This window comes from Elephantulus edwardii, unplaced genomic scaffold, assembly GCF_000299155.1.
Source record: "Elephantulus edwardii isolate Elephantulus edwardi_28Jun2011 unplaced genomic scaffold, EleEdw1.0 scaffold00289, whole genome shotgun sequence".
In the NCBI taxonomy this organism is placed as follows: domain Eukaryota; kingdom Metazoa; phylum Chordata; class Mammalia; order Macroscelidea; family Macroscelididae; genus Elephantulus; species Elephantulus edwardii.
Genome location: NW_006400039.1, coordinates 423197 through 431968, shown reverse-complemented (window position 1 = coordinate 431968; position 8772 = coordinate 423197). Strand labels below are relative to the sequence as shown.

Here is an 8772-nt window from a genome sequence, read left to right as displayed (position 1 = left end):
GGCGGGGCTGACTCCTGAGGGGCGGGGCTGACTCCTGAGGGGCGGGGCTGACTCCTGAGGGCGCGGCTGACTTCTGAGGGGCGGGGCTGACTCCTGGGAGGCGGGGCTGACTCCTGAGGGGCGGGGCTGACTCCTGGGAGGCGCGGCTGACTCCTGAGGGGCGGGGCTGTCTCCTGGGAGGCGCGGCTGACTCCTGAGGGGCAGGGCTGACTCCTGGGAGGCTGGGCTGGATTTTGAGGGTCAGAGCTGGCTGACTTAGAGGGGCTACTCAGAGGCAGAGTGAGGTGGCTTGAGCTTTTCGTGGTGTTTACAGTGGAGATACGAGTCTCCTGAGGATGTGCCCATTGTCTCCATCATCCCAGGACCCAGTGTTGTGCGCGCACATGTACACACACATACACACACACACACCAAAATGCACTTACACACAAGTCTGTACAAGCTCTCCCAGACGTGATCCAGACTCAGAGGCTCAGGGACTCGGCACAGTCGCTGGTTCCTGAAGCATAGTGCTGATCGTATGATGCCCACTTTGAACCAGGGGTCATGTCGACGTATGCCATGTGCGTCCGCTATGATGGCATTGAGGTGGACGACAGCTACTGTGATGCCCTCACGCGTCCAGAGCCGGTCCATGAATTCTGTGCCGGGCGGGAGTGCCAGCCCAGGTAAGGCCTCACTGCCCAGTGCTGGGTGTGAGGGGTGGGAGTCAGCACCGGGTCTTCCAGCAGGCTGCTGGGGGTCCCCTGACCCAGGCTGGGTGGGCCCTGCTGGGGTCAGCGTGTCACATCCCCCCACCCCGCCCGACAGGTGGGAGACCAGCAGCTGGAGCGAGTGCTCACGCACGTGTGGCGAGGGGTTCCAGTTCCGCATCGTGCGCTGCTGGAAGATGCTGTCCCCCGGCTTCGACAGCTCCGTGTACAGTGACTTGTGTGAGGCAGCGGAGGCCGTGAGGCCCGAGGAGCGCAAGACCTGCCGGAACCCGGCCTGCGGGCCCCAGTGGGAGATGTCCGAGTGGTCAGAGGTGAGCTGGCCGGTCGGCTGGGGACAGGGACCCTCTGCTGGGACAGGGATGACCCCGCACCCCTGCCGATTCCCACAGTGTCCAGCCAAGTGTGGGGAGCGGAGCGTGGTGACCAGGGATATCCGCTGCTCAGAGGACGAGAAGCTGTGTGACCCCAGCACCCGGCCTGTCCAGGAGAAGAACTGCACAGGCCCGCCCTGTGACCGCCAGTGGACAGTCTCCGACTGGGGGCCGGTGAGGCGGGGGTGCAGCTACCCTCTGAGGCCGTGGGGAAGGACAGCTAAGCGGCTGCTCTCAGACCCCACATGTCACCTCTGCCTTTGCTCTGTGCCCCCTCCGCCTTCTGTGTCTCCCTGGGTCACTCCCCTTCCCCATCCTGGAGTCTCTCCCCCATCTCTGTCTCTCTCCTTATCTCGTGTATCTCTCAGAACTTCGGGTTCTGCCCCTGGGGGGTGGGTACCCGGGGGAGCTCTTGTTGTGTTTCTCTTTGTATGTGTGTTTCATCGAGTGTGTATTATTTCTGTAATTAGAACAGAAAAATATGTTATTTAAAATGTGGTTACCACAGCAACCGCCTCCCACATGCTGCAGGGAGCCCTTCCTCTCCCTTGGGAAGGATGTTGGTAGGAAGAGAAGTGTGTGGTGTTGCCTGGCCTCGAACCTGGCTCCTCTCCTCCTTGTAGTGCAGTGGGAGCTGTGGACAGGGCCGCATGATCCGACACGTGTACTGCAAGACCAGCGATGGGCGGGTGGTGCCCGAGTCCCAGTGTCAGATGGAGACCAAGCCACTGGCCATCCACCCTTGTGGGGACAGGAACTGCCCTGCGCACTGGCTGGCCCAGGACTGGGAGCGGGTGAGTGCTGCCTTCCTGACCGGGGACCACTGGCTGGAGAGAGAATTTTACTGAAAACGAATTGGCCAAAATGAGAGTTCATCAGGAAATACCAACAGAAAGCAAACCGAAACCCCAGTCCTGTGCCCTTGACTCGTTGTGACTGTAGGGGACGTAGCCAGACTGGCCTGTGGGATTTCCAGGGGCTCTGGTGGCTTCTAGGGTAAAGAGCTGTGCTGCCAACCCAAAGACAAGTGGTTTGAATCCACCAGCTGCTTCTTGGGAGAAAGATGGACAGCTCCTCTGATAGCCCTGCTGCGGGGTGGCGTGAGGTGGGGCCGACTTGCCAGCGTGACCACCACCATGGTGGGTCTTTTTAGGACAAATTGCCTCTTTTTTCTCCCACAAAGGAAGGCTGGTGAGGTTACAGGCAAGTGTTTAATTTTCAGTGACACCAGGACAAACCCACAGAATTCCCTACATGTAAACACAGGCCACACTTTAGGATGTGTCAGGGGTGGGCACTGTCCTCACCCTGGGCCCCCAACATACTCGCTGTAGGTGGACAGGCCAGCGGTGGAGGGTCAGCTGTGGGTTCCCCTTAGCTACCTTCCTGCTCACCTGCTGGTCTTTGATTCCCTGTCACCTTACCTTGCTCTCCACCGAACCACCTGGAGCCAGCTGCTGCCAGGGCATCGACTGTCTCAGCTTCTTCAGGGCTGAACTGATTCCAGCCAGCTCACGATTGCCTAAGTGGTCATCGACCGTTCCTTCTCTTGCTTCTCAAAACAGTCTTTTCTGCTAAATTGCTCTTGAGCAAATTTAGGGTCAAATTGTTGCTTACCAAGTGTCGTTGATCTGCGCTCGGGCCTGGGGCTGGGGTGCTGCTCGCAGCCTGTGGGGCTGACCCCCTGTTGTCCCTGCCTCAGTGCAACACCACCTGCGGGCGGGGCGTGAAGAAGCGGTTGGTGCTGTGCATGGAGCTAGCCAACGGGAAGCCGCAGACGCGCAGTGGGCCTGAGTGTGGGCTGGCCAAGAAGCCCCCCGAGGAGAGCACGTGCTTTGAGAGACCCTGCTTCAAGTGGTACACCAGCCCCTGGTCGGAGGTGAGCAACAAGCCAGGCCCTGGTCCCACTGTCTCCCCTCCTCCTGCCGTAGATGCTGTCTGGGCCACATCAGCCTTCAGTGTTGTTTTACCAGCTCTTGGGTCTAGCACAGAACCACTGCCTCCAGGCAGCCTTCCCTGATCTTACCTCTGACAGGTTTCAGACCATCACAAATAGGTGTCCAACATACCATGGGTCAGACAGACCCCTAGCTGGAGGCTGTATGACACCGAGTGAAGTCAGACATGGCCCTGGTCCCAAGAAGTCACAGTCCAGTGGGAACATGGTGGGCACTGGGCCAGGGCCCTGCATGGCAGGGGGCAGCAGAAAGGCAGTAGTTCTACTGGAGACGGCCTGGCCCCTCCGTGACTCGGGTTCTCCCAGACTGAGTTTGTTGGGTGAGATGCAGCTGGGGTCTTACTCTCCCTTATAAACAGGGCTCTGGAAGCAGGAGATTCTTTGGCCCCCATCCAGCACCTCCTGGACACGGGGTCTAATCTCATTTCTCAGAGGGATCTTTTCAAGATGTCTGGCTGCTGGGTTCTCATGGGGATGGGAGCTCAGATGTCAGAATTCAAGTCCTTGAGTGACATCCCGTGGGTGAGAGATTGGGAGATGAAGGCGGACCCTGAACCAGCCCGTCCCATTACTCCTGGGCAGGGACCCCAAGGTGGGACTGCTGAGAGGGAATGGCCCCCGTTCACAGGCAAGGTCAGGGCAGACTCTCCATCCCACCCCAGTTCTCTGGCTGGGCAAGAAGGCCAAGCTCGCGTCTCCAGTCCTCTCTTCCTCCACTCCTCTGCCCCTTTGCTGGACGCGGGTGGTAGGTGGACAGATTTCAGCAGAGTTTCCAGATTACGAGTGAGAAGCAGGAACGCTCTCCTAACCCTGTGAGCCCTCCGGGGCTCCCGCCCCCCACAGTCCTTCTCCCCCCACGGTGGGAGGAGGCAGTGACGTCCAGTGGTTTTCACTGTTTGGTGACCCAGTGTGACCTCCAACCCCTCCGGGTCTTAGCAGCTGCACCATCTGTGGGGCTGCCCCTCTCCATGCTGGATGCAGATGCCATCTCTTTTTGGGGTGGGGGTGGGAGGCCCCAATAGTCTTTGTAAATCCCTAGGGTGGGGGAGCAGGGGTCTTTGGTGCCCACTCGTGTGGCCAGGCTGCCTCTGGCTTCGGCATCCTCATTGGTCAGCTCCAAATGCGGAGGTGCTCAGAAGAGCTCCCATGTGGCTGTGCCTGGGAGGCCCCAGGCAATGGTCCTGAACAGTCCTCAGACTCAGACACCCGGGCCCTGCCAGGCCCTGTAGGATGGCAGCAGGGCCCAAACACTGACAGCCGGTATGTAAGGAGTGTGTAAGAGGCTCTGGGTGTCCAAGCTGGACGTGTCTGGGGGCTGCCCTCTCAGAGCAAGGTGGTCCTAGGGTGCACCCCACAAGGTCAGATGGCCCATGGGGAGACCTGCCCCCTATCCCCACATGCAAGTCCAGACTCCCCCTCCTGGCTCCAGCTGTTCCTGGGACCTACAGATGGGCCCTGGTGAGAGAGGAAGGGCAGGGTAGGCATCGGGAGAGGGTCTCTCAGGAGAGTGGAGGTTCCCAGTGGCCAACTGGGAGCAGGAAGACCTTCAAGTGCCAGACAGGGGGGACCTATAGCATGGCCTTGCCAGGTGTGAGGGGCCTGAACCTCTGGACTCGAGACCTGGAAGGAGAAACCCACATAAGTCCTGGAGGTGCTGGGGGAGGACTTCCCACATGAGTGCTCCTTCATGTTCCAGGCCTGCTGGCCACCCATGGCCTGGACAGGGCTGGTCTCAGGGGCATGTCCTGGGGCTCCTCCCCAGCCCAGGGGCATGAGGCCAGCAGAGCTGTCCCCAGCGCATGGCTGGAGGCTCCTCGGTGGCTGGGCGGCCAGAGGTGGATTGTCCGTGCCTCTGGCCTCCTGCTTCCTCTCCCTGGCTCCTCTCAGCCCAGACTGGGTGAGGAGGCCTCTTTTGCCAAATCTTAATCGGCTTCCCCCACGCTGCATCCTCCACAGGGCTCGAGGGTGGGCCTGGTTTGAGGCTCAGGTCACAGCCCTGCTGGGTGATGTAGGGTTACCATCCCCAGGAGCAGGAGGCGGTTGCCGCCTGCACGTCTTGGCAGGAGCAGGGAAGGGTAATGGGGTCAGCAGCTGTCTCTGGAGTTAGCGCGGCTTGGCAGGGCTTTCTGAAGGGAACATCTGGACCGGGTGGGAGTGGGGCTGCCACGGAAGATGTGCTGAATTGGCCCAGAACAGGGGCGATCTTTGCTGAGGGGAAACCCAGACAGGTCCTCCCTCTGGCTTGCCCCAGGGCCCCTAAACCCCTGTCTCGCAGTGCTCAGGAAAGCTGGAAACAAGGAACCTAGGGACAGTGGACTGTACAGATGGGTGAACTGAGGTAGCCAGTGCCGCCATCGCCTCTCATCACCCCAGCTCTGCTCTGAGCCGTGTCTTTCCTAGTTTCCCTAGGAATTCACAGGCCCCTTGTTAGCTGACACTCAGTGCCTGGAAGGTGGCCAGGGTGTCAGGGGAGACCCCAGGAGGCAGGCGGGCCTTCAGCATAGAAGACCCTGCCCCTCGGCTGGAGGTCTGCCCTCCTATCTCCCTACCTGTGGCAGGATGAGCGGAGAGTGGACAGCTTCTCCCCATCATGGGACCACGCCCACAAGCGAGCCACACACCCTGCTGGCCCCGCCCACAACACCCGGCCCCTGTGGAGCCCCGCCCACTGGCAAGCCTCACCCTCTTCTGTCTTCCCCTCTGCAGTGCACCAAGACCTGTGGGGTGGGTGTGAGAATGCGAGATGTCAAGTGCTACCAGGGAACAGACATCGTGAGGGGCTGTGACCCGCTGGTGAAGCCCGTAGGCAAGCAGACCTGTGACCTGCAGCAGTGCCCCACGGAGCCACCAGGTGAGCGGACGCTGGCTGAGCCTCATGACTTCCCCTAGGGCGCTTCTTAAGTCAGGGCTTAAAGGCCACTTGGGGAGGAGTGGCCATTGGAGGGGACCAATGACGTCTGACAGGACCTACAGGCCCAGGAAGCTAGGGTGGGACCTGGGGGCCAGGGGGCCTCTGTTTAGAATTAGGAACCTTTTTCTACCTGCATGACTTCTGGAAGTGGAGAGAGAGGCTGGGGATCCAGGTGGCAGCCAGCTGTCATGTGGAAGACAGGGGAGGGGATGATGCAGAGGGCTCAGCTGGGCTCCTGGCAGGGCTGTGAGGTCTCTGCTGTGGACATATTGAATGGGAAGACCCCCAAGCTGTGAGAGCAGGGAGGGGCTCCCCATACACCATCTTGAGGGATCCCCCTTCCACAGCACCTCTGGAGATGGTGAGAGGGCAGGAGGGGGGTCTGGGGAAGGGCACCTGCTTTGCGAGAAGCCATGGGCAAAGGACTAAAGTGGGGCAGGAAATGGGGAGCAGGCTCCACCTATCTGCGGTGCATCCCTGGCTGCCTGGGGGTGGTGGAGGAGGGAGGGAAATGTGAGTGTTGTGGAGCCAAGGCCCCCTGGTCACCGCCTGTTGCCCATACCCTCCTCTCTGTTCTGCCCCAGATGACAGCTGCCAGGACCAGCCAGGCACCAACTGCGTGCTGGCCATCAAGGTCAACCTGTGCGGCCACTGGTACTACAGCAAGGCCTGCTGCCGCTCCTGCAGGCCCGCCCACTCCTAGGCTAGCACTGTCCTGCTGGGCCCTCCCAGAACCTTCAGCCGGAGCCAGGACTGCACATGTGGCCAGCTTGGCCACGGAGAAGGGCATTCTCCTACATCCAGGAGGGAGCACCTGGCATTAGGCCCCTTGAGGGGCACGGAGCCCTCGGGCCGGGGGAGCACTTCAGAGCTGACAGACCGTGTGCTCAGGTCTCACCCTTCCTTGGCCGGCCTGCTCCCTGAGCACTCCACCCCACCCAGAGAGCCCAGAGCCACTGGTGGAAGTGATTGCCCCTCCCACCACCCCCTCTCTCGTCCAGAGCAGGCCGCTCTCCCTGGAGGGCCCAGGGATGACAGTGAAGGGGAGACTGAAGGTGCCCGGGTCAGTTGAGGCGGATCTTCCTGAGTTTTCTCTCACTGCTGAGGCTCCATTCACATCCCTAGAGGGGGTGTGCCTGTGCACAGGGCAGCCACACTGTCCATGGGACGGGCACTGTCCGTGGGATGGGCGCGCTGTGTTCTGGAGTGGCCTCTCCTAGTGGGTGAGGGACAGTAACCCCTCCAGCCTCCATCCACCACCATTCACTCGTGTAATAAAGTGTGGTATTTATGGCGCTGTTGTCTGCCTTGTTGCTTCTGGCTGGAGGGTGGCAGTGGCCTTGGGGCGTAGACCCAGGCCCCAGGGAACCTGCACCTTCTGAAGGGGCCAGGTATAGTGACCTGCCACTGGAGGTGACAGTCTCAGGGCCAGATAGAAAAGTGCAATGGAGACCAGGGTGTTCAGGGAGGCACTGAAGCGTCCAGGCACTACAGCCAGACGAGGGGCGACCCTGAGCAGATGGCAGCTGGTGGGCAGCACTGCTGGCCCACCCTGAGCATGTGCAGTTTCTGCATGGCCCCCGTTTGTGGGCTTTGCAGGGGCCACCATCATGAAGGGGCAGAGGGGCCTCCTGAGGTGAGACAGAGCTGAGGGCGAGAAGTTCCTGAGTGAACGTATAGGCAGAGCTGCTGGCCTGGGGGTCTAGGATGCTGAGAGCCTGGGAGACAGGGAGGGGGCTGACCTGGAGCTCTGCTGGACTAGGAGACTGAGGAGAGTGTCTCCTTTAGAAGGGACAGGCAGCAGGAGGGGGTGACTTGAAGGACCCCTCCCAGCCCAGTGTTTAGGGCGCCTGCTTCCACCCAGGGTTGGAGGGGCCCCTGAGCTGCATCCCTTCCCAGGTACAGCCCAGAGAACAAGGCGATGTGCCCAGGTATCTGTGCCCATGCACATATGTGATGTGTATTTGTACATGCACTGTGTGTGCCCATGTGCATGTACATGCATGTGCATGCGTGTATCTGTCTGTGCACGTGTGTCTGTGTATTCATATGCACACATGAGTAGAAGCAATACAGTTATCGGGCCAACACTTAAGGTTCCTCGAATGCACAGGACCATGGGGTGGGGGCAGGATGTGCTCAAGGCCCCCTGCGGGTCTCGGATGGGCAAGTCAGAGACCCTGAGTGTGGGGGCACCCAGCTGGCCCACTCTGCCTCCATATTTTCCTTCCTATTTCCCTGCTCTGCAGCCTCTTTCCTTGTGACATTTATTGTGCACTCATGTGCTGGCAGCCCCATGACAGGGTGTAGCCATCCGGGGGTTGGAGTGTGACAGTGTGGGTGACACAAAGGTCTCACTGTGCTGGTGATAAATCAGGCCAGAGAGGCTCAGCTGCTTGTTCAGTGTCCCCAGCCTGCCACCCACAGCCTCTGTCCTAAGAAGCAGACCTGAGCTGGGGTTCCCAGTCTCAGAAAGTCACAGCCAGCAAAGCGAGGCATTCTCCTTCCCAGGGGACAGCTTTGCCCAGAGTCTGGCGCTGTGTCTGAGAGGAAAGGCTCCCTTGTGGCTGGCACTGGAAAGCCCAAGAGGGGCCGGCTGGCCTGGGCCCAGCACACTGAGGACTCTGCATGGTGTCTTGTAGCAGACAGGTTTTATTTGCTTTCCTCTGAGTTCTGCAGCCCCAAGGGGGAGCAGAGAGCTCAGACTCCTGGGACAGTGTTAACCCCCCTTCAACAGACCTGGGTGTCTACACAGGGAGGAGGGGGACCAGAAAGGAAAGAGGAAACAGAGCAGCCACAGGAAGTGCCACCTCCTGCCCG

At 60.3% G+C, this 8772-nt stretch overlaps 1 protein-coding gene across 1 annotated transcript in view; it reads left to right on the top strand.

Moving 5' to 3' along the window:
• ADAMTSL2 (ADAMTS-like 2) overlaps positions 1 to 6657 on the top strand; it is a 32494-nt gene extending 25837 nt beyond the window's left edge. Inside the window, exons 12-18 of the mRNA XM_006900559.1 lie at positions 542 to 668; positions 811 to 1024; positions 1103 to 1258; positions 1708 to 1878; positions 2787 to 2963; positions 5748 to 5892; positions 6537 to 6657. Coding sequence (XP_006900621.1) covers positions 542 to 668; positions 811 to 1024; positions 1103 to 1258; positions 1708 to 1878; positions 2787 to 2963; positions 5748 to 5892; positions 6537 to 6655 — 1109 coding nt within the window. The 3' untranslated portion in view covers positions 6656 to 6657. The remainder of the gene's footprint in view (positions 1 to 541; positions 669 to 810; positions 1025 to 1102; positions 1259 to 1707; positions 1879 to 2786; positions 2964 to 5747; positions 5893 to 6536) is intronic.
• Positions 6658 to 8772: the final 2115 nt, after the last annotated feature.